The sequence below is a fragment of the Petromyzon marinus genome, unplaced genomic scaffold, assembly GCF_048934315.1.
Source record: "Petromyzon marinus isolate PM22_M1 ecotype Great Lakes invasive population unplaced genomic scaffold, UKy_Petmar_22M1.pri1.0 PM_Scaffold_66, whole genome shotgun sequence".
In the NCBI taxonomy this organism is placed as follows: Eukaryota; Metazoa; Chordata; class Hyperoartia; order Petromyzontiformes; family Petromyzontidae; genus Petromyzon; species Petromyzon marinus.
In genome coordinates this window covers 320,778-348,232 of record NW_027423673.1, presented here as the reverse complement: position 1 = coordinate 348,232, position 27,455 = coordinate 320,778, and the positions used below count along the sequence as shown (strand labels likewise).

The window sequence follows — 27,455 nt, the reverse complement described above, 5'->3', positions numbered from 1 at the left end:
CACGTGTGTGTGTGTGGTGTTCACGTGTGTGTGTGTGTGGTGTTCACGTGTGTGTGTGTGTGGTGTTCACGTGTGTGTGTGTGTGTGAGTGTTGTTCACGTGTGTGTGTGTGTGTGGTGTGTGTGTGTGTGTTGTTCACGTGTGTGTGTGTGTTGTTCACGTGTGTGTGGTGTTCACGTGTGTGTGTGTGTTGTTCACGTGTGTGTGTGTGTTCACGTGTGTGTGTGTATGAGTGTTGTTCACGTGTGTGTGTGTGTGTGTTGTTCACGTGTATGTGTGTGTGGGTGTTGTTCACGTGTATGTGTGTGTGTGTTGTTCACGTGTGTGTGTGTGTGTTGTTCACGTGTGTGTGTGTGTGTTGTTCACGTGTGTGTGGTGTTCATGTGTGTGTGTGTTGTTCACGATGTCTGTGTGTGTGTGAGTGTTGTTCACGTGTGTGTGTGTGAGTGTTGTTCACGCTGTCCGTGTGTGTGTGTGTGTTGTTCACGTGTATGTATGTGTGTGTGTTGTTCACGTGTGTGTGTGTGAGTGAGTGTTGTTCACGTGTATGTGTGTGTGTGAGTGTTGTTCACGTGTGTGTGTGTGTGTTGTTCACGTTGTGTGTGTGTGTGTGTTGTTCACGTGTGTGTGTGTCTGTGTTGTTCAGGTGTGTGTGTGTGTGTGAGTGTTGTTCACGTGTGTGTGTGTGAGTGTTGTTCACGCTGTCCGTGTGTGTGTGTGTTGTTCACGATGTCTGTGTGTGTGTCAGTGTTGTTCACGTGTGTGTGTGTGTGTGAGTGTTGTTCACGTGTATGTGTGTGTGAGTGTTGTTCACGATGTCTGTGTGTGTGTGTGTGTTGTTCACGTGTGTGTGTGTGTGTGTGAGTGTTGTTCACGTGTGTGTGTGTGTGTTGTTCATGTGTGTGTGTGTTGTTCACGATGTCTGTGTGTGTGTTGTTCACGTTGTGTGTGTTGTTCACGATGTCTGTGTGTGTGTGTGTGTTGTTCACGATGTCTGTGTGTGTGTTGTTCACGTGTGTGTGTGTGTGTTGTTCACGTGTATGTGTGTGTGAGTGTTGTTCACGATGTCTGTGTGTGTGTGAGTGTTGTTCACGTGTGTGTGTGTGTGTGTTGTTCACGCTGTCCGTGTGTGTGTGTTGTTCACGTTGTCTGTGTGTGTGTGTTGTTCACGTTGTGTGTGAGTGTTGTTCACGCTGTCCGTGTGTGTCTCTCTCACCCGACACTCTTCATCCAGGAGATCCAGGATGCCCAGCGAACCCTCGATGAGCAAGATGCAGGGCTGGTTGTCACAGAAGTCTATGAGCGTCCAGGGGATCCCCTCGCTCAGATACTCCTCCTGTTCCAGCTTGAACACGTGCTGAGAGATACACACACGGAGATAGAGAGAGATACACAGAGAGATATACACAGAGATATACACAGAGAGAGATACAGAGAGATATACACAGAGATATACAGAGAGAGATACACAGAGAGATACATAGAGAGATACATAGAGATATACACAGAGAGACAGAGAGAGATAGAGAGAGATACACAGAGAGACAGAGAGAGATACACAGAGAGATACACAGATGATTATGATGATGCTGATGATGATGGTGGTGATCACCACGTGTGTGTGTTGATGATGATGATGTTAATGATCACCACGTGTGTATGTATGATAATGATGATGATGTTGATGATGCTGATGATGGTGATGATGCTGATGATGATGTTAATGATCACCACGTGTGTATGTATGATAATGATGATGATGCTGATGATGGTGATGATGCTGATGATGATGATGTTAATGATCACCACGTGTGTGTGTGTGATGATGATGATGATGCTGATGTTGGAGATGATGATGATGCTGATGATGATGTTAATGATCACCACGTGTGTGTATGTGTGATGATGTTGATGATGCTGATGATGGAGATGATGATGCTGGTGATGATGTTAATGATAACCACGTGTGTGTGTGTATGGTGATGATGCTGATGATGATGTTGATGATGATGATGATGATAATGATCACCCCGTGTGTGTATGGTGATGATGCTGATGATGATGCTGATGATGCTGATGATGATAATGATCACCACGTGTGTGTGATGATGCTGATGATGATGCTGATGATGATGCTGATGATAATGATCACCCCGTGTGTGTGTATGATGATGATGATGCTGATGATGATAATGATCACCCCGTGTGTGTGTGATGATGATGATGATGCTGATGATGATAATGATCACCCCGTGTGTGTGTGATGATGATGATGCTGATGATGATGCTGATGATGCTGATGATAATGATCACCCCGTGTGTATGTGTGATGATGATGATGATGTTAATGATGATGATGATGTTGATGATCACCCCGTGTGTATGTGTGATGATGATGCTGATGATGATAATGATCACCCCGTATGTATGTGTGATGATGATGATGATGTTAATGATGATGATGTTGATGATCACCCCGTGTGTATGTGTGATGATGATGCTGATGATGTTAATGATCACCCCGTGTGTGTATGTGATGATGATGATGATGATGTTAATGTTGATGATGATGATAATGATCACCCCGTGTGTATGTGTGTGATGATGATGATGCTGATGATGTTAATGATCACCCCGTGTGTGTATGTGATGATGATGATGATGTTAATGTTGATGATGATGATGATAATGATCACCCCGTGTGTATGTGTGTGATGATGATGATGCTGATGATGTTGATGATGATGATGATAATGATCACCCCGTGTGTATGTGTGATGATGATGCTGATGATGATGCTGATGATGATGATAATGATCACCCCGTGTGTGTGTGTGTGATGATGATGATGATGCTGATGATGCTGATGATGATGTTGATGATGATGATAATGATCACCCCGTGTGTGTGTGTGTGATGATGATGATGATGCTGATGATGCTGATGATGATGCTGATGATGATGATGATGATAATGATCACCCCGTGTGTGTGTGTGTGATGATGATGATGATGCTGATGATGCTGATGATGATGTTGATGATGATGATAATGATCACCCCGTGTGTATGTGTGATGATGATGCTGATGATGATGCTGATGATGATGATGATAATGATCACCCCGTGTGTGTGTGTGTGATGATGATGATGATGCTGATGATGCTGATGATGATGTTGATGATGATGATAATGATCACCCCGTGTGTGTGTGTGTGATGATGATGATAATGCTGATGATGCTGATGATGATGCTGATGATGATGATGATAATGATCACCCCGTGTGTGTGTGTGTGTGTGATGATGATGATGATGATGCTGATGATGATGTTGATGTTGATGATGTTAATGATCACCCCGTGTGTGTGTGTGTGATGATGATGATGATGATGCTGATGATGATGTTGATGTTGATGATGTTAATGATCACCCCGTGTGTGTGTGTGTGATGATGATGATGATGATGCTGATGATGATGTTGATGATGATAATGATCACCCCGTGTGTTTGTATGTGATGATGATGATGATGCTGATGATGATGTTGATGTTGATGATGATAATGATCACCCCGTGTGTTTGTATGTGATGATGATGATGCTGCTGATGATGTTGATGTTGATGATGATAATGATCACCCCGTGTGTATGTGTGATGATGATGCTGATGATGTTAATGATCACCCCGTGTGTGTATGTGATGATGATGATGATGATGTTAATGTTGATGATGATGATGATAATGATCACCCCGTGTGTGTGTGATGATGCTGATGATGTTGATGATGATGATGTTGATGTTGATGATCACCCCGTGTGTATGTGTGATGATGATGCTGATGATGATAATGATCACCCCGTGTGTGTGTGTGTGATGATGATGATGATGCTGATGATGATGCTGATGATGATGATGTTAATGATCACCCCGTGTGTGTGTGATGATGATGATGCTGATGATGATGCTGATGATGCTGATGATGTTAATGATCACCCGTGTGTGTGTGTGATGATGATGATGATGATGCTGATGATGCTGATGATGTTAATGATCACCCGTGTGTGTGTGATGATGATGATGCTGATGATGATGCTGATGATGCTGATGATGTTAATGATCACCCCGTGTGTGTGTGTGTGATGATGATGATGATGATGCTGATGATGATGTTGATGTTGATGATGATAATGATCACCCCGTGTGTGTGTGAGATGATGATGATGTTGATGATGATGATGATAATGATCACCCCGTGTGTGTATGTGTGTATGATGATGATGGAGATGTTGATGATGCTGATGATGATAATGATCACCCCGTGTGTGTGTGTGATGATGTTGATGTTTATGATGATAATGATCACCCCGTGTGTGTTTGTGTGTATGATGATGCTGATGATGATAATGATCACCCCGTGTGTGTGTGTGTGTGATGATGATGATGATGCTGATGATGATGCTGATGATGCTGATGATGTTAATGATCACCCCGTGTGTGTGTATGATGATGCTGATGATGCTGATGATGTTAATGATCACCCGTGTGTGTGTGATGATGATGATGCTGATGATGATGCTGATGATGCTGATGATGATAATGATCACCCCGTGTGTGTGTGATGATGATGATGATGCTGATGATGATAATGATCACCCCGTGTGTGTGTGATGATGATGATGCTGATGATGATGCTGATGATGCTGATGATAATGATCACCCCGTGTGTATGTGTGATGATGATGATGATGTTAATGATGATGATGATGTTGATGATCACCCCGTGTGTATGTGTGATGATGATGCTGATGATGATAATGATCACCCCGTATGTATGTGTGATGATGATGATGATGTTAATGATGATGATGTTGATGATCACCCCGTGTGTATGTGTGATGATGATGCTGATGATGTTAATGATCACCCCGTGTGTGTATGTGATGATGATGATGATGATGTTAATGTTGATGATGATGATAATGATCACCCCGTGTGTATGTGTGTGATGATGATGATGCTGATGATGTTAATGATCACCCCGTGTGTGTATGTGATGATGATGATGATGTTAATGTTGATGATGATGATGATAATGATCACCCCGTGTGTATGTGTGTGATGATGATGATGCTGATGATGTTGATGATGATGATGATAATGATCACCCCGTGTGTATGTGTGATGATGATGCTGATGATGATGCTGATGATGATGATAATGATCACCCCGTGTGTGTGTGTGTGATGATGATGATGATGCTGATGATGCTGATGATGATGTTGATGATGATGATAATGATCACCCCGTGTGTGTGTGTGTGATGATGATGATGATGCTGATGATGCTGATGATGATGCTGATGATGATGATGATAATGATCACCCCGTGTGTGTGTGTGTGATGATGATGATGATGCTGATGATGCTGATGATGATGTTGATGATGATGATAATGATCACCCCGTGTGTATGTGTGATGATGATGCTGATGATGATGCTGATGATGATGATGATAATGATCACCCCGTGTGTGTGTGTGTGATGATGATGATGATGCTGATGATGCTGATGATGATGTTGATGATGATGATAATGATCACCCCGTGTGTGTGTGTGTGATGATGATGATAATGCTGATGATGCTGATGATGATGCTGATGATGATGATGATAATGATCACCCCGTGTGTGTGTGTGTGATGATGATGATGATGATGCTGATGATGATGTTGATGTTGATGATGTTAATGATCACCCCGTGTGTGTGTGTGTGATGATGATGATGATGATGCTGATGATGATGTTGATGTTGATGATGTTAATGATCACCCCGTGTGTGTGTGTGTGATGATGATGATGATGATGCTGATGATGATGTTGATGATGATAATGATCACCCCGTGTGTTTGTATGTGATGATGATGATGATGCTGATGATGATGTTGATGTTGATGATGATAATGATCACCCCGTGTGTTTGTATGTGATGATGATGATGCTGCTGATGATGTTGATGTTGATGATGATAATGATCACCCCGTGTGTATGTGTGATGATGATGCTGATGATGTTAATGATCACCCCGTGTGTGTATGTGATGATGATGATGATGTTAATGTTGATGATGATGATGATAATGATCACCCCGTGTGTGTGTGATGATGCTGATGATGTTGATGATGATGATGTTGATGTTGATGATCACCCCGTGTGTATGTGTGATGATGATGCTGATGATGATAATGATCACCCCGTGTGTGTGTGTGTGATGATGATGATGATGCTGATGATGATGCTGATGATGATGATGTTAATGATCACCCCGTGTGTGTGTGATGATGATGATGCTGATGATGATGCTGATGATGCTGATGATGTTAATGATCACCCGTGTGTGTGTGTGATGATGATGATGATGATGCTGATGATGCTGATGATGTTAATGATCACCCGTGTGTGTGTGATGATGATGATGCTGATGATGATGCTGATGATGCTGATGATGTTAATGATCACCCCGTGTGTGTGTGTGTGATGATGATGATGATGATGCTGATGATGATGTTGATGTTGATGATGATAATGATCACCCCGTGTGTGTGTGAGATGATGATGATGTTGATGATGATGATGATAATGATCACCCCGTGTGTGTATGTGTGTATGATGATGATGGAGATGTTGATGATGCTGATGATGATAATGATCACCCCGTGTGTGTGTGTGATGATGTTGATGTTTATGATGATAATGATCACCCCGTGTGTGTTTGTGTGTATGATGATGCTGATGATGATAATGATCACCCCGTGTGTGTGTGTGTGTGATGATGATGATGATGCTGATGATGATGCTGATGATGCTGATGATGTTAATGATCACCCCGTGTGTGTGTATGATGATGCTGATGATGCTGATGATGTTAATGATCACCCGTGTGTGTGTGATGATGATGATGCTGATGATGATGCTGATGATGCTGATGATGATAATGATCACCCCGTGTGTTTGTATGTTGCCCCTCACCAGATTGAACTGCTGCTGAAGCTTCTCGTTGGCGTAGTTGATGCAGAATTGCTCGAAGCTGTTCACCTCGAAGGTCTCGAATCTAGACTCAGAGAGAGGGAGAGGGAGGAGATTTATAGTCCTCATAAGGGAGCGAGTGAGCGGACGAGTGAGTGGACGAGTGGACGAGTGAGTGAGTGAGTGGAGGAGTTAGTGAGTGGACGAGTGAGTGGACGAGTGAGTGGACGAGTGAGTGAGTGAGTGGACGAGTGAGTGGACGAGTGGACGAGTGAGTGGACGAGTGAGTGGACGAGTGAGTGAGTGAGTGAGTGGACGAGTGAGTGAGTGAGTGAGTGGACGAGTGAGTGGACGAGTGAGTGAGTGAGTGGACGAGTGAGTGAGTGAGTGGACGAGTGGACGAGTGAGTGGACGAGTGAGTGGACGACTGAGTGAGTGAGTGAGTGGACGAGTGGACGAGTGAGCGAGTGGACGAGTGAGTGGACGAGCGAGCTAACGCGCTAACAAGCTAACGAGCTAACGATCTAACGCGCTAACGATCTAACGATCTAACGCGCTAACGATCTAACGATCTAATGATCTAACGAGCTAACGATCTAACGATCTAACACGCTAATGATCTAACGATCTAACGATCTAACGTGCTAACGATCTAACGATCTAACGCGCTAACGATCTAACGATCTAATGATCTAACGAGCTAACGATCTAACGATCTAACACGCTAATGATCTAACGATCTAACGATCTAACGCGCTAACGATCTAACGATCTAACAATCTAACACGCTAATGATCTAACGAGCTAACAATCTAACGAGCTAACGATCTAATGATCTAACGAGCTAACGATCTATCGATCTAACGATCTAACACGCTAATGATCTAACGAGCTAACAATCTAACGAGCTAACGATCTAACGATCTAACGAGCTAACGAGCTAATGATCTAACGATTTAACAATCTAACGATTAACGCACTAACGAGCTAACGATCTAACGATCTAACCAGCTAACCATCTAACCATCTAACGATCTAACGACCTAACGATCTAACAATCTAATGATCTAACGTTCTAATGATCTAACGATCTAACGATCTAATGATCTAACGATCTAACGAGCTAACGATCTAACGAGCTAACACGCTAACGATCTAACGATCTAACGAGCTAACGATCTAACGAGCTAACGCACTAACGATGTAACGATCTAACGAGCTAACGAGCTAACGATCTAACGAGCTAAGGAGCTAACGATCTAACGATCTAACGAGCTAACGATCTAACGATCTAACGAGCTAACGATCTAACGATCTAACAATCTAACGCGCTAATGATCTAACGAGCGGACGAGCTAACGATCTAACAATCTAACGCGCTAACGATCTAACAATCTAACGATCTAACGAGCTAACGATCTAATGATCTAACGATCTAGCGCACTAACGATCTAACGATCTAACGAGCTAACGAGCGGACGAGCTGACGCGCTAACGATCTAACGATCTAATGATCTAACGATCTAACGAGCTAACGATCTAACGAGCTAACGAGCTAACGATCTAACGAACTAACAATCTAACGAGCTAACGTGCTAACGACCTAACGATCTAACGATCTAACGAGCTAACACACTAACGAGCTAACGATCTAACCATCTAACGAGCTAACACACTAATGAGCTAACAATCTAACGATCTAACGAGCTAACGATCTAACGAGCTAACAATCTAACGATCTAACGAGCTAACGATCTAACGAGCTAACGATCTAACGATCTAACGTGCTAACGATCTAACGATCTAACGAGCTAACGATCTAACGATCTAACGAGCTAACGATCTAACGATCTAACGTGCTAACGATCTAACGATCTAACAAGCTAACGATCTAACGATCTAACTCGCTAACGATCTAACGATCTAACGAGCTAACGATCTAACGATCTAACGAGCTAACGATCTAACGAGCTAACGAGCTAACGAGCTAACGATCTAACGATCTAACGAGCTAACGATCTAACGATCTAACGATCTAACGAGCTAACGAGCTAATGATTAATGATCTAACGATCTATCGATCTAACGATCTAACGAGCTAACGAGCTAACGATCTAACGAGCTAACGATCTAACGAGCTAACGATCTAACGATCTAACGCGCTAACGATCTAACGCGCTAACGAGCTAACGATCTAATGATCTAACAATCTAACGATCTAACGAGCTAACGATCTAATGATCTAACAATCTAACGAGCTAACGATCTAATGATCTAACAATCTAACGATCTAACCATCTAACGATCTAACACGCTAACGATCTAACGATCTATCGATCTAACGACCTAACGATCTAACGAGCTAACGATCTAACGATCTAACGAGCTAATGATCTATCGATCTAACGATCTAACGAGCTAACGATCTATCGATCTAACGATCTAACGATCTAACGTGCTAACGAGCTAACCATCTAACGATCTAACGAGCTAACGATCTAACGATCTAACGAGCTAACGATCTAACGATCTAACGAGCTAACGATCTATCGATCTAACGATCTAACGAGCTAACGATCTATCGATCTAACGATCTAACGAGCTAACGATCTAACGATCTAACGAGCTAACGATCTATCGATCTAACGAGCTAACGATCTAACGATCTAACGATCTAACGTGCTAACGATCTATCGATCTAACGCGCTAACGATCTAACGATCTAACGAGCTAACGACCTAACGATCTAACAATCTAATGATCTAACCATCTAACAATCTAACAATCTAATGATCTAACGATCTAACGAGCTAACGTTCTAATGATCTAACGATCTAACGAGCTAACGATCTAACGAGCTAACGCACTAACGATCTAACGATCTAACGAGCTAACGAGCTAACGAGCTAACGATCTAACGAGCTAACGAGCTAACGATCTAACGATCTAACGAGCTAACGAGCTAACGATCTAACGATCTAACGAGCTAACGATCTAACGATCTAACAATCTAATGCGCTAATGATCTAACGAGCGGACGAGCTAACGATCTAACAATCTAACGCGCTAACGATCTAACAATCTAACGATCTAACGAGCTAACGATCTAATGATCTAACGATCTAGCGCACTAACGATCTAACGATCTAACGAGCTAACGAGCGGACGAGCTGACGCGCTAACGATATAACGATCTAATGATCTAACGATCTAACGAGCTAACGATCTAACGAGCTAACGAGCTAACGATCTAACGAACTAACAATCTAACGAGCTAACGTGCTAACGACCTAACGATCTAACGATCTAACGAGCTAACACACTAACGAGCTAACGATCTAACCATCTAATGAGCTAACACACTAATGAGCTAACAATCTAACGATCTAACGAGCTAACGATCTAACGAGCTAACAATCTAACGATCTAACGAGCTAACGATCTAACGAGCTAACGATCTAACGATCTAACGATCTAACGTGCTAACGATCTAACGATCTAACGAGCTAACGATATAACGAGCTAACGATCTAACGAGCTAACGATCTAACGAGCTAACGATCTAACGTGCTAACGATCTAACGATCTAACGAGCTAACGATCTAACGATCTAACTCGCTAACGATCTAACGATCTAACGAGCTAACGATCTAACGATCTAACGAGCTAACGAGCTAACGATCTAACGATCTAACGCGCTAACGATCTAACGCGCTAACGATCTAACGAGCTAACGAGCTAACGATCTAATGATCTAACAATCTAACGATCTAACGAGCTAACGATCTAATGATCTAACAATCTAACGAGCTAACAATCTAACGATCTAACGATCTAACACGCTAACGATCTAACGATCTATCGATCTAACGACCTAACGATCTAACGAGCTAACGATCTAACGATCTAACGAGCTAACGATCTATCGATCTAACGATCTAACGAGCTAACGATCTATCGATCTAACGATCTAACGATCTAACGTGCTAACGAGCTAACCATCTAACGATCTAACGAGCTAACGATCTAACGATCTAACGAGCTAACGATCTAACGATCTAACGAGCTAACGATCTATCGATCTAACGATCTAACGAGCTAACGATCTATCGATCTAACGATCTAACGAGCTAACGATCTAACGAGCTAACGATCTAACGATCTAACGATCTAACGTGCTAACGATCTATCGATCTAACGCGCTAACGATCTAACGATCTAACGAGCTAACGACCTAACGATCTAACGAGCTAACGAGCTAACGATCTAACGATCTAACGATCTAACGAGCTAACGATCTAACGATCTAACGAGCTAACGATCTAACGATCTAACAATCTAACGATCTAACGCGCTAACGATCTAACGATCTAACCATCTAACGAGCTGACGAGCTAACGATCTAACGAGCTCACGATCTAACGATCTAACGAGCTAACGAGCTAACGATCTAACGAGCTCACGATCTAACGAGCTAACGATCTAACGATCTAACCATCTCACGATCTAACGAGCTAACGAGCTAACGATCTAACGAGCTAACGAGCTAACGAGCTAACGATCTAACGAGCTAACGAGCGGACGAGTTGACGATCTAACGATCTAACGATCTAACAATCTAACGAGCTAACGATCTAACGATCTAACGAGCTAACGAGCTAACGATCTAATGATCTAACAATCTAACGATCTAACGATCTAAAGAGCTAACGATCTAATGATCTAACGACCTAACGATCTAACGATCTAACGATCTAACGCGCTGACGATCTAACGATCTAACGAGCTAACGATCTAATGATCTAACAATCTAACGATCTAACGATCTAACGAGCTAACGATCTAATGATCTAACAATCTAACGATCTAACGAGCTAACGATCTATCCAGCTAACGATCTAACGATCTAACAATCTAACGCGCTGACGATCTAACGATCTAACGAGCTAACGATCTAACAATCTAACGATCTAACGAGCTAACGATCTAACGAGCTAACGATCTAACGCGCTAACGAGCTAACGACCTAATGACCTAACGAGCTAACGATCTAACGATCTAACGAGCTAACGAGCTAACGATCTAACAATCTAACGAGCTAACGATCTAACGATCTAACGAGCTAACGAGCTAACGATCTAATGATCTAACAATCTAACGATCTAACGAGCTAACGATCTAATGATCTAACAATCTAACGAGCTAACGATCTAACGATCTAACACGCTAACGATCTAACGACCTAACGATCTAACGAGCTAACGATCTATCCAGCTAACGATCTAACGATCTAACAATCTAACGCACTGACGATCTAACGATCTAACGAGCTAACGATCTAATGATCTAACAATAACGATCTAACGATCTAACGAGCTAACGATCTAATGATCTAACAATCTAACGAGCTAACGATCTAACGATCTAACGATCTAACACGCTAACGATCTAACGATCTATCGATCTAACGACCTAACGATCTAACGAGCTAACAATCTAACGCGCTGACGATCTAACGATCTAACAATCTAACAATGTAACAATCTAACGATCTAACAATCTAACGATCTAACGAGCTAACGATCTAACGAGCTAACGATCTAACGAGCTAACGAGCTAACGATCTAACGAGCTAACGATCTAACGAGCTAACGATCTAACGCGCTAACGAGCTAACGATCTAACGAGCTAATGAGCTAACGATCTAACGATCTAACGAGCTAACGATCTAACGATCTAACGAGCTAACGACCTAACGATCTAACGATCTAACGAGCTAACGATCTAACGATCTAACGATCTAACAATCTAACGATCTAACGAGCTAACGATCTAACGAGCTAACGAGCTAACGATCTAACGATCTAACGAGCTAACGAGCTAACAATCTAACGATCTAACGAGCTAACGATCTAACAATCTAACGATCTAACGCGCTAACACGCTAACGATCTAACAAGCTAACGATCTAACGATCTAACAATCTAACGATCTAACGAGCTAACGAGCTAACGATCTAACCAGCTAACGATCTAACGAGCTAACGATCTAACGCTCTAACACGCTAACGATCTAACGATCTAACGAGCTAACGATCTAACGATCTAACGAGCTAACGTGCTAACGATCTAACGATCTAACGAGCTAACGAGCTAACGATCTAACGATCTAACCATCTAACGAGCTAACGAGCTAACGATCTAACGATCTAACGAGCTAACGATCTAACGATCTAACGAGCTAACGAGCTAACGATCTAACGCGCTGACGAGCTGACGAGCTAACGATCTAACGATCTGACGATCTAACGATCTGACGATCTAACGATCTAACGATCTAACGATTAACGCACTAACAATCTAACGATCTAACGATTAACGCACTAACGAGCTAACGATCTAACGATCTAACGAGCTAACGATCTAACGATCTAACACGCTAACGATCTAACGACCTAACGATCTAACAATATAACGATCTAACCATCTAACCATCTAACGATCTAACGAGCTAACGATCTAACGATTAACGCACTAACGAGCTAACGATCTAACGATCTAACGAGCTAACGATCTAACGATCTAACACGCTAACGATCTAACGACCTAACGATCTAACAATCTAACGATCTAACCATCTAACCATCTAACGAGCTAACGATCTAACAATCTAACGATCTAACGATCTAACGATTAACGCACTAACGAGCTGACGATCTAACGAGCTAACGAGCTAACGATCTAACGATCTAACGATTTAACGATCTAACGAGCTAACGACCTAACGACCTAACGATCTAACGCGCTAACGGTCTAACGAGCTAACGATCCAACGATCTAACCATCTAACCATCTAACGAGCTAACGATCTAACAATCTAACGAGCTAACGAGCTAACGATCTAACCATCTAACGAGCTAACACACTAATGAGCTAACAATCTAACGATCTAACGAGCTAACGATCTAACGAGCTAACAATCTAACGATCTAACGAGCTAACGATCTAACGAGCTAACGATCTAACGATCTAACGTGCTAACGATCTAACGATCTAACGAGCTAACGATCTAACGATCTAACGAGCTAACGATCTAACGATCTAACGTGCTAACGATCTAACGATCTAACAAGCTAACGATCTAACGATCTAACTCGCTAACGATCTAACGATCTAACGAGCTAACGATCTAACGATCTAACGAGCTAACGATCTAACGAGCTAACGAGCTAACGAGCTAACGATCTAACGATCTAACGAGCTAACGATCTAACGATCTAACGATCTAACGAGCTAACGAGCTAATGATTAATGATCTAACGATCTATCGATCTAACGATCTAACGAGCTAACGAGCTAACGATCTAACGAGCTAACGATCTAACGAGCTAACGATCTAACGATCTAACGCGCTAACGATCTAACGCGCTAACGAGCTAACGATCTAATGATCTAACAATCTAACGATCTAACGAGCTAACGATCTAATGATCTAACAATCTAACGAGCTAACGATCTAATGATCTAACAATCTAACGATCTAACCATCTAACGATCTAACACGCTAACGATCTAACGATCTATCGATCTAACGACCTAACGATCTAACGAGCTAACGATCTAACGATCTAACGAGCTAATGATCTATCGATCTAACGATCTAACGAGCTAACGATCTATCGATCTAACGATCTAACGATCTAACGTGCTAACGAGCTAACCATCTAACGATCTAACGAGCTAACGATCTAACGATCTAACGAGCTAACGATCTAACGATCTAACGAGCTAACGATCTATCGATCTAACGATCTAACGAGCTAACGATCTATCGATCTAACGATCTAACGAGCTAACGATCTAACGAGCTAACGATCTATCGATCTAACGAGCTAACGATCTAACGATCTAACGATCTAACGTGCTAACGATCTATCGATCTAACGCGCTAACGATCTAACGATCTAACGAGCTAACGACCTAACGATCTAACAATCTAATGATCTAACCATCTAACAATCTAACAATCTAATGATCTAACGATCTAACGAGCTAACGTTCTAATGATCTAACGATCTAACGAGCTAACGATCTAACGAGCTAACGCACTAACGATCTAACGATCTAACGAGCTAACGAGCTAACGAGCTAACGATCTAACGAGCTAACGAGCTAACGATCTAACGATCTAACGAGCTAACGAGCTAACGATCTAACGATCTAACGAGCTAACGATCTAACGATCTAACAATCTAATGCGCTAATGATCTAACGAGCGGACGAGCTAACGATCTAACAATCTAACGCGCTAACGATCTAACAATCTAACGATCTAACGAGCTAACGATCTAATGATCTAACGATCTAGCGCACTAACGATCTAACGATCTAACGAGCTAACGAGCGGACGAGCTGACGCGCTAACGATATAACGATCTAATGATCTAACGATCTAACGAGCTAACGATCTAACGAGCTAACGAGCTAACGATCTAACGAACTAACAATCTAACGAGCTAACGTGCTAACGACCTAACGATCTAACGATCTAACGAGCTAACACACTAACGAGCTAACGATCTAACCATCTAATGAGCTAACACACTAATGAGCTAACAATCTAACGATCTAACGAGCTAACGATCTAACGAGCTAACAATCTAACGATCTAACGAGCTAACGATCTAACGAGCTAACGATCTAACGATCTAACGATCTAACGTGCTAACGATCTAACGATCTAACGAGCTAACGATATAACGAGCTAACGATCTAACGAGCTAACGATCTAACGAGCTAACGATCTAACGTGCTAACGATCTAACGATCTAACGAGCTAACGATCTAACGATCTAACTCGCTAACGATCTAACGATCTAACGAGCTAACGATCTAACGATCTAACGATCTAACGAGCTAACGAGCTAACGATCTAACGATCTAACGCGCTAACGATCTAACGCGCTAACGATCTAACGAGCTAACGAGCTAACGATCTAATGATCTAACAATCTAACGATCTAACGAGCTAACGATCTAATGATCTAACAATCTAACGAGCTAACAATCTAACGATCTAACGATCTAACACGCTAACGATCTAACGATCTATCGATCTAACGACCTAACGATCTAACGAGCTAACGATCTAACGATCTAACGAGCTAACGATCTATCGATCTAACGATCTAACGAGCTAACGATCTATCGATCTAACGATCTAACGATCTAACGTGCTAACGAGCTAACCATCTAACGATCTAACGAGCTAACGATCTAACGATCTAACGAGCTAACGATCTAACGATCTAACGAGCTAACGATCTATCGATCTAACGATCTAACGAGCTAACGATCTATCGATCTAACGATCTAACGAGCTAACGATCTAACGAGCTAACGATCTAACGATCTAACGATCTAACGTGCTAACGATCTATCGATCTAACGCGCTAACGATCTAACGATCTAACGAGCTAACGACCTAACGATCTAACGAGCTAACGAGCTAACGATCTAACGATCTAACGATCTAACGAGCTAACGATCTAACGATCTAACGAGCTAACGATCTAACGATCTAACAATCTAACGATCTAACGCGCTAACGATCTAACGATCTAACCATCTAACGAGCTGACGAGCTAACGATCTAACGAGCTCACGATCTAACGATCTAACGAGCTAACGAGCTAACGATCTAACGAGCTCACGATCTAACGAGCTAACGATCTAACGATCTAACCATCTCACGATCTAACGAGCTAACGAGCTAACGATCTAACGATCTAACGAGCTAACGAGCTAACGATCTAACGAGCTAACGAGCGGACGAGTTGACGATCTAACGATCTAACGATCTAACAATCTAACGAGCTAACGATCTAACGATCTAACGAGCTAACGAGCTAACGATCTAATGATCTAACAATCTAACGATCTAACGATCTAAAGAGCTAACGATCTAATGATCTAACGACCTAACGATCTAACGATCTAACGATCTAACGCGCTGACGATCTAACGATCTAACGAGCTAACGATCTAATGATCTAACAATCTAACGATCTAACGATCTAACGAGCTAACGATCTAATGATCTAACAATCTAACGATCTAACGAGCTAACGATCTATCCAGCTAACGATCTAACGATCTAACAATCTAACGCGCTGACGATCTAACGATCTAACGAGCTAACGATCTAACAATCTAACGATCTAACGAGCTAACGATCTAACGAGCTAACGATCTAACGCGCTAACGAGCTAACGACCTAATGACCTAACGAGCTAACGATCTAACGATCTAACGAGCTAACGAGCTAACGATCTAACAATCTAACGAGCTAACGATCTAACGATCTAACGAGCTAACGAGCTAACGATCTAATGATCTAACAATCTAACGATCTAACGAGCTAACGATCTAATGATCTAACAATCTAACGAGCTAACGATCTAACGATCTAACACGCTAACGATCTAACGACCTAACGATCTAACGAGCTAACGATCTATCCAGCTAACGATCTAACGATCTAACAATCTAACGCACTGACGATCTAACGATCTAACGAGCTAACGATCTAATGATCTAACAATAACGATCTAACGATCTAACGAGCTAACGATCTAATGATCTAACAATCTAACGAGCTAACGATCTAACGATCTAACGATCTAACACGCTAACGATCTAACGATCTATCGATCTAACGACCTAACGATCTAACGAGCTAACAATCTAACGCGCTGACGATCTAACGATCTAACAATCTAACAATGTAACAATCTAACGATCTAACAATCTAACGATCTAACGAGCTAACGATCTAACGAGCTAACGATCTAACGAGCTAACGAGCTAACGATCTAACGAGCTAACGATCTAACGAGCTAACGATCTAACGCGCTAACGAGCTAACGATCTAACGAGCTAATGAGCTAACGATCTAACGATCTAACGAGCTAACGATCTAACGATCTAACGAGCTAACGACCTAACGATCTAACGATCTAACGAGCTAACGATCTAACGATCTAACGATCTAACAATCTAACGATCTAACGAGCTAACGATCTAACGAGCTAACGAGCTAACGATCTAACGATCTAACGAGCTAACGAGCTAACAATCTAACGATCTAACGAGCTAACGATCTAACAATCTAACGATCTAACGCGCTAACACGCTAACGATCTAACAAGCTAACGATCTAACGATCTAACAATCTAACGATCTAACGAGCTAACGAGCTAACGATCTAACCAGCTAACGATCTAACGATCTAACGAGCTAACGATCTAACGCTCTAACACGCTAACGATCTAACGATCTAACGAGCTAACGATCTAACGATCTAACGAGCTAACGTGCTAACGATCTAACGATCTAACGAGCTAACGAGCTAACGATCTAACGATCTAACCATCTAACGAGCTAACGAGCTAACGATCTAACGATCTAACGAGCTAACGATCTAACGATCTAACGAGCTAACGAGCTAACGATCTAACGCGCTGACGAGCTGACGAGCTAACGATCTAACGATCTGACGATCTAACGATCTGACGATCTAACGATCTAACGATCTAACGATTAACGCACTAACAATCTAACGATCTAACGATTAACGCACTAACGAGCTAACGATCTAACGATCTAACGAGCTAACGATCTAACGATCTAACACGCTAACGATCTAACGACCTAACGATCTAACAATATAACGATCTAACCATCTAACCATCTAACGATCTAACGAGCTAACGATCTAACGATTAACGCACTAACGAGCTAACGATCTAACGATCTAACGAGCTAACGATCTAACGATCTAACACGCTAACGATCTAACGACCTAACGATCTAACAATCTAACGATCTAACCATCTAACCATCTAACGAGCTAACGATCTAACAATCTAACGATCTAACGATCTAACGATTAACGCACTAACGAGCTGACGATCTAACGAGCTAACGAGCTAACGATCTAACGATCTAACGATTTAACGATCTAACGAGCTAACGACCTAACGACCTAACGATCTAACGCGCTAACGGTCTAACGAGCTAACGATCCAACGATCTAACCATCTAACCATCTAACGAGCTAACGATCTAACAATCTAACGAGCTAATGAGCTAACGATCTAACGATCTAACGAGCTAACGATCTAACAATCTAATGATCTAACCATCTAACCATCTAACGAGCTAACGATCTAACAATCTAACGAGCTAACGAGCTAACGATCTAACGATCTAACACGCTAACGATCTAACGACCTAACGATCTAACGAGCTAACGATCTATCCAGCTAACGATCTAACGATCTAACAATCTAACGCGCTGACGATCTAACGATCTAACGAGCTAACGATCTAATGATCTAACAATAACGATCTAACGATCTAACGAGCTAACGATCTAATGATCTAACAATCTAACGAGCTAACGATCTAACGATCTAACGATCTAACACGCTAACGATCTAACGATCTATCGATCTAACGACCTAACGATCTAACGAGCTAACAATCTAACGCGCTGACGATCTAACGATCTAACAATCTAACAATGTAACAATCTAACGATCTAACAATCTAACGATCTAACGAGCTAACGATCTAACGAGCTAACGATCTAACGAGCTAACGAGCTAACGATCTAACGAGCTAACAATCTAACGAGCTAACGATCTAACGAGCTAACGACCTAACGCGCTAACGAGCTAACGATCTAACGAGCTAATGAGCTAACGATCTAACGATCTAACGAGCTAACGATCTAACGATCTAACGAGCTAACGACCTAACGATCTAACGATCTAACGAGCTAACGATCTAACGATCTAACAATCTAACGATCTAACGAGCTAACGATCTAACGAGCTAACGAGCTAACAATCTAACAATCTAACGAGCTAACGAGCTAACAATCTAACGATCTAACGAGCTAACGATCTAACAATCTAACGATCTAACGAGCTAACGACCTAACGATCTAACGATCTAACGATCTAACGAGCTAACGATCTAACGAGCTAACGACCTAACGATCTAACGATCTAACGAGCTAACGATCTAATGTGCTAACGATCTAACGATCTAACGAGCTAACGATCTAACGAGCTAACGATCTAACGAGCTAACGATCTAACGATCTAACGAGCTAACGATCTAACGATCTAACGTGCTAACGATCTAACGATCTAACGAGCTAACGATCTAACGATCTAACTCGCTAACGATCTAACGATCTAACGATCTAACGAGCTAACGATCTAACGATCTAACGATCTAACGAGCTAACGAGCTAACGATCTAACGATCTAACGCGCTAACGATCTAACGCGCTAACGATCTAACGAGCTAACGAGCTAACGATCTAATGATCTAACAATCTAACGATCTAACGAGCTAACGATCTAATGATCTAACAATCTAACGAGCTAACAATCTAACGATCTAACGATCTAACACGCTAACGATCTAACGATCTATCGATCTAACGACCTAACGATCTAACGAGCTAACGATCTAACGATCTAACGAGCTAACAATCTATCGATCTAACGATCTAACGAGCTAACGATCTATCGATCTAACGATCTAACGATCTAACGTGCTAACGAGCTAACCATCTAACGATCTAACGAGCTAACGATCTAATGATCTAACGATCTAACGAGCTAACGATCTAACGATCTAACGAGCTAACGATCTATCGATCTAACGATCTAACGAGCTAACGATCTATCGATCTAACGATCTAACGAGCTAACGATCTAACGATCTAACGAGCTAACGATCTATCGATCTAACGATCTAACGAGCTAACGATCTAACGATCTAACGATCTAACGTGCTAACGATCTATCGATCTAACGCGCTAACGATCTAACGATCTAACGAGCTAACGACCTAACGATCTAACGAGCTAACGAGCTAACGATCTAACGAGCTAACGATCTAACGATCTAACGAGCTAACGATCTAACGATCTAACAATCTAACGATCTAACGCGCTAACGATCTAACGATCTAACCATCTAACGAGCTGACGAGCTAACGATCTAACGAGCTCACGATCTAACGATCTAACGAGCTAACGAGCTAACGATCTAACGAGCTCACGATCTAACGAGCTAACGATCTAACGATCTAACCATCTAACGATCTAACGAGCTAACGAGCTAACGATCTAACGATCTAACGAGCTAACGAGCTAACGATCTAACGAGCTAACGAGCGGACGAGTTGACGATCTAACGATCTAACGAGCTAACGATCTAACGATCTAACAATCTAACGATCTAACGATCTAACGAGCTAACGATCTAATGATCTAACAATCTAACGATCTAACGAGCTAACGATCTATCCAGCTAACGATCTAACGATCTAACAATCTAACGCGCTGACGATCTAACGATCTAACGAGCTAACGATCTAACAATCTAACGATCTAACGAGCTAACGATCTAACGAGCTAACGATCTAACGCGCTAACGAGCTAACGACCTAACGACCTAACGAGCTAACGATCTAACGATCTAACGAGCTAACGAGCTAACGATCTAACAATCTAACGAGCTAACGATCTAACGATCTAACGAGCTAACGAGCTAACGATCTAATGATCTAACAATCTAACGATCTAACGATCTAACGAGCTAACGATCTAATGATCTAACAATCTAACGAGCTAACGATCTAACGATCTAACACGCTAACGATCTAACGACCTAACGATCTAACGAGCTAACGATCTATCCAGCTAACGATCTAACGATCTAACAATCTAACGCGCTGACGATCTAACGATCTAACGAGCTAACGATCTAATGATCTAACAATAACGATCTAACGATCTAACGAGCTAACGATCTAATGATCTAACAATCTAACGAGCTAACGATCTAACGATCTAACGATCTAACACGCTAACGATCTAACGATCTATCGATCTAACGACCTAACGATCTAACGAGCTAACAATCTAACGCGCTGACGATCTAACGATCTAACAATCTAACAATGTAACAATCTAACGATCTAACAATCTAACGATCTAACGAGCTAACGATCTAACGAGCTAACGATCTAACGAGCTAACGAGCTAACGATCTAACGAGCTAACGATCTAACGAGCTAACGATCTAACGAGCTAACGACCTAATGCGCTAACGAGCTAACGATCTAACGAGCTAATGAGCTAACGATCTAACGATCTAACGAGCTAACGATCTAACGATCTAACGAGCTAACGACCTAACGATCTAACAATCTAACGAGCTAACGATCTAACGATCTAACGATCTAACAATCTAACGATCTAACGAGCTAACGATCTAACGAGCTAACGAGCTAACGATCTAATGATCTAACGAGCTAACGAGCTAACAATCTAACGATCTAACGATCTAACGAGCTAACGATCTAACAATCTAACGATCTAACGCGCTAACACGCTAACGATCTAACGAGCTAACGATCTAACGATCTAACAATCTAACGATCTAACGATCTAACGAGCTAACGAGCTAACGATCTAACCAGCTAACGATCTAACGATCTAACGAGCTAACGATCTAACGCTCTAACACGCTAACGATCTAACGATCTAACGAGCTAACGATCTAACGATCTAACGAGCTAACGTGCTAACGATCTAACGATCTAACGAGCTAACGAGCTAACGATCTAACGATCTAACCATCTAACCATCTAACGAGCTAACGAGCTAACGATCTAACGATCTAACGAGCTAACGATCTAACGATCTAACGAGCTAACGAGCTAACGATCTAACGCGCTGACGAGCTGACGAGCTAACGATCTAACGATCTGACGATCTAACGATCTGACGATCTAACGATCTAACGATCTAACGATTAACGCACTAACGATCTAACGATCTAACGATTAACGCACTAACGAGCTAACGATCTAACGATCTAACGAGCTAACGATCTAACGATCTAACACGCTAACGATCTAACGACCTAACGATCTAACAATCTAACGATCTAACCATCTAACCATCTAACGATCTAACGAGCTAACGATCTAACGATTAACGCACTAACGAGCTAACGATCTAACGATCTAACGAGCTAACGATCTAACGATCTAACACGCTAACGATCTAACGACCTAACGATCTAACAATCTAACGATCTAACCATCTAACCATCTAACGAACTAACGATCTAACAATCTAACGATCTAACGATCTAACGATTAACGCACTAACGAGCTGACGATCTAACGAGCTAACGAGCTAACGATCTAACGATCTAACGATTTAACGATCTAACGAGCTAACGACCTAACGACCTAACGATCTAACGCGCTAACGGTCTAACGAGCTAACGATCTAACGATCTAACGATCTAACCATCTAACCATCTAACCATCTAACGAGCTAACGATCTAACAATCTAACGAGCTAATGAGCTAACGATCTAACGATCTAACGAGCTAACGATCTAACAATCTAATGATCTAACCATCTAACCATCTAACGAGCTAACGATCTAACAATCTAACGAGCTAACGAGCTAACGATCTAACGATCTAACACGCTAACGATCTAACGACCTAACGATCTAACGAGCTAACGATCTATCCAGCTAACGATCTAACGATCTAACAATCTAACGCGCTGACGATCTATCGATCTAACGAGCTAACGATCTAATGATCTAACAATAACGATCTAACGATCTAACGAGCTAACGATCTAATGATCTAACAATCTAACGAGCTAACGATCTAACGATCTAACGATCTAACACGCTAACGATCTAACGATCTATCGATCTAACGACCTAACGATCTAACGAGCTAACAATCTAACGCGCTGACGATCTAACGATCTAACAATCTAACAATGTAACAATCTAACGATCTAACAATCTAACGATCTAACGAGCTAACGATCTAACGAGCTAACGATCTAACGAGCTAACGAGCTAACGATCTAACGAGCTAACGATCTAACGAGCTAACGACCTAACGCGCTAACGAGCTAACGATCTAACGAGCTAATGAGCTAACGATCTAACGATCTAACGAGCTAACGATCTAACGATCTAACGAGCTAACGACCTAACGATCTAACGATCTAACGAGCTAACGATCTAACGATCTAACAATCTAACGATCTAACGAGCTAACGATCTAACGAGCTAACGAGCTAACAATCTAACGATCTAACGATCTAACGAGCTAACGAGCTAACAATCTAACGATCTAACAATCTAACGAGCTAACGATCTAACAATCTAACGATCTAACGCGCTAACACGCTAACGATCTAACGAGCTAACGATCTAACGATCTAACAATCTAACGATCTAACGATCTAACGAGCTAACGAGCTAACGATCTAACCAGCTAACGATCTAACGATCTAACGAGCTAACGATCTAACGATCTAACGAGCTAACGATCTAACGCTCTAACACGCTAACGATCTAACGATCTAACGATCTAACGAGCTAACGTGCTAACGATCTAACGATCTAACAAGCTAACGATCTAACGATCTAACGATCTAACCATCTAACGAGCTAACGAGCTAACGATCTAACGAGCTAACGATCTAACGATCTAACGATCTAACGAGCTAACGAGCTAACGATCTAACGCGCTGACGAGCTGACGAGCTAACGATCTAACGATCTGACGATCTAACGATCTGACGATCTAACGATCTAACGATTAACGCACTAACGATCTAACGATCTAACGATTAACGCACTAACGAGCTAACGATCTAACGATCTAACGAGCTAACGATCTAACGATCTAACACGCTAATGATCTAACGACCTAACGATCTAACAATCTAACGATCTAACCATCTAACCATCTAACGATCTAACGAGCTAACGAGCTAACGATCTAACGATTAACGCACTAACGAGCTAACGATCTAACGATCTAACGAGCTAACGATCTAACGATCTAACACGCTAACGATATAACGACCTAACGATCTAACAATCTAACGATCTAACCATCTAACCATCTAACGAGCTAACGATCTAACAATCTAACGATCTAACGATCTAACGATTAACGCACTAACGAGCTGACGATCTAACGAGCTAACGAGCTAACGATCTAACGATCTAACGAGCTAACGACCTAACGATCTAACGCGCTAACGGTCTAACGAGCTAACGATCTAACGATCTAACGATCTAACCATCTAACCATCTAACGAGCTAACGATCTAACAATCTAACGAGCTAATGAGCTAACGATCTAACGATCTAACGAGCTAACGATCTAACAATCTAACGATCTAACCATCTAACCATCTAACGAGCTAACGATCTAACAATCTAACGAGCTAACGAGCTAACGATCTAACGATCTAACAATCTAACGATCTAACCATCTAACCATCTAACGAGCTAACGATCTAACAATCTAACGATCTAACGAGCTAACGATCTAACGATCTAACACGCTAACGATCTAACGATCTAACGAGCTAACGATCTAACGATCTAACGAGCTAACGATCTAACGAGCTAACGATCTAACGATCTAACGATCTAACAATCTAACGATCTAACGAGCTAACGATCTAACGAGCTAACAATCTAACGATCTAACGAGCTAACGAGCTAACAATCTAACGATCTAACGAGCTAACGATCTAACAATCTAACGATCTAACGCGCTAACACGCTAACGATCTAACGAGGTAACGATCTAACGATCTAACAATCTAACGATCTAACGAGCTAACGAGCTAACGATCTAACCAGCTAACGATCTAACGATCTAACGAGCTAACGATCTAACGCTCTAACACGCTAACGATCTAACGATCTAACGAGCTAACGATCTAACGATCTAACGAGCTAACGTGCTAACGATCTAACGATCTAACGAGCTAACGATCTAACGATCTAACCATCTAACGAGCTAACGAGCTAACGATCTAACGATCTAACGAGCTAACGATCTAACGATCTAACGAGCTAACGAGCTAACGATCTAACGTGCTGACGAGCTGACGAGCTAACGATCTAACTATCTGATGATCTAACGATCTGACGATCTAACGATCTAACGATCTAACGATTAACGCACTAACGATCTAACGATTAACGCACTAACAAGCTAACGATCTAACGATCTAACGAGCTAACGATCTAACTATCTAACACGCTACCGATCTAACGACCTAACGATCTAACAATCTAACGATCTAACCATCTAACCATCTAACGATCTAACGAGCTAACGAGCTAACGATCTAACGATTAACGCACTAACGAGCTAACGATCTAACGATCTAACGAGCTAACGATCTAACGATCTAACACGCTAACGATCTAACGAGCTAACGATCTAACAATCTAACGATCTAACCATCTAACCATCTAACGAGCTAACGATCTAACAATCTAACGATCTAACGATCTAACGATTAACGCACTAACGAGCTGACGATCTAACGAGCTAACGAGCTAACGATCTAACGATCTAACGAGCTAACGACCTAACGATCTAACGCGCTAACGGTCTAACGAGCTAACGATCTAACGATCTAACGATCTAACGATCTAACCATCTAACCATCTAACGAGCTAACGATCTAACAATCTAACGAGCTAACGAGCTAATGAGCTAACGATCTAACGAGCTAACGATCTAACAATCTAACGATCTAACCATCTAACCATCTAACGAGCTAACGATCTAACAATCTAACGAGCTAATGAGCTAACGATCTAACAATCTAACGATCTAACCATCTAACCATCTAATGAGCTAACGATCTAACAATCTAACGATCTAACGAGCTAACGATCTAACGATCTAACACGCTAACGATCTAACGAGCTAACGATCTAACGATCTAACGAGCTAACGATCTAACGAGCTAACGATCTAACGATCTAACGATCTAACGATCTAACCATCTAACGATCTAACGAGCTAACGATCTAACCATCTAACGATCTAACGATCTAACACGCTAACGATCTAACGATCTAACGAGCTAACGATCTAACGAGCTAACGAGCTAACGATCTAACGATCTAACGAGCTAACGATCTAACGATCTAACGATTTAACGATTTAACGATCTAACGATCTAACGCTCTAACGATCTAACGAGCTAACGATCTAACGATCTAACGAGCTAACGATCTAACAAGCTAACGATCTAACGCTCTAACGATCTAACGAGCTAACGATCTAACGATCTAACGAGCTAACGATCTAACGAGCTAACGCGCTGACGAGCTGACGATCTGACGATCTAACGATCTAACGCGCTAACGATCTAACGATCTAACAATCTAACGCGCTAACGATCTAACGATCTAACGATCTAACAATCTAACAATCTAACGCGCTAACAAGCTAACGATCTAACGATCTAACGCG

At 41.8% G+C, this 27,455-nt stretch overlaps 1 protein-coding gene across 1 annotated transcript in view; it reads right to left on the bottom strand.

Annotated features, from left to right (window-relative positions):
- LOC116937063 (unconventional myosin-Va-like) overlaps positions 1–27,455 on the bottom strand; it is a 200,352-nt gene that overhangs the window by 45,972 nt on the left and 126,925 nt on the right. The window contains exons 11-12 of the mRNA XM_076064735.1: positions 7,024–7,105; positions 1,217–1,357 (exon numbers count right to left, since the gene is read on the bottom strand). Coding sequence (XP_075920850.1) covers positions 1,217–1,357; positions 7,024–7,105 — 223 coding nt within the window. The remainder of the gene's footprint in view (positions 1–1,216; positions 1,358–7,023; positions 7,106–27,455) is intronic.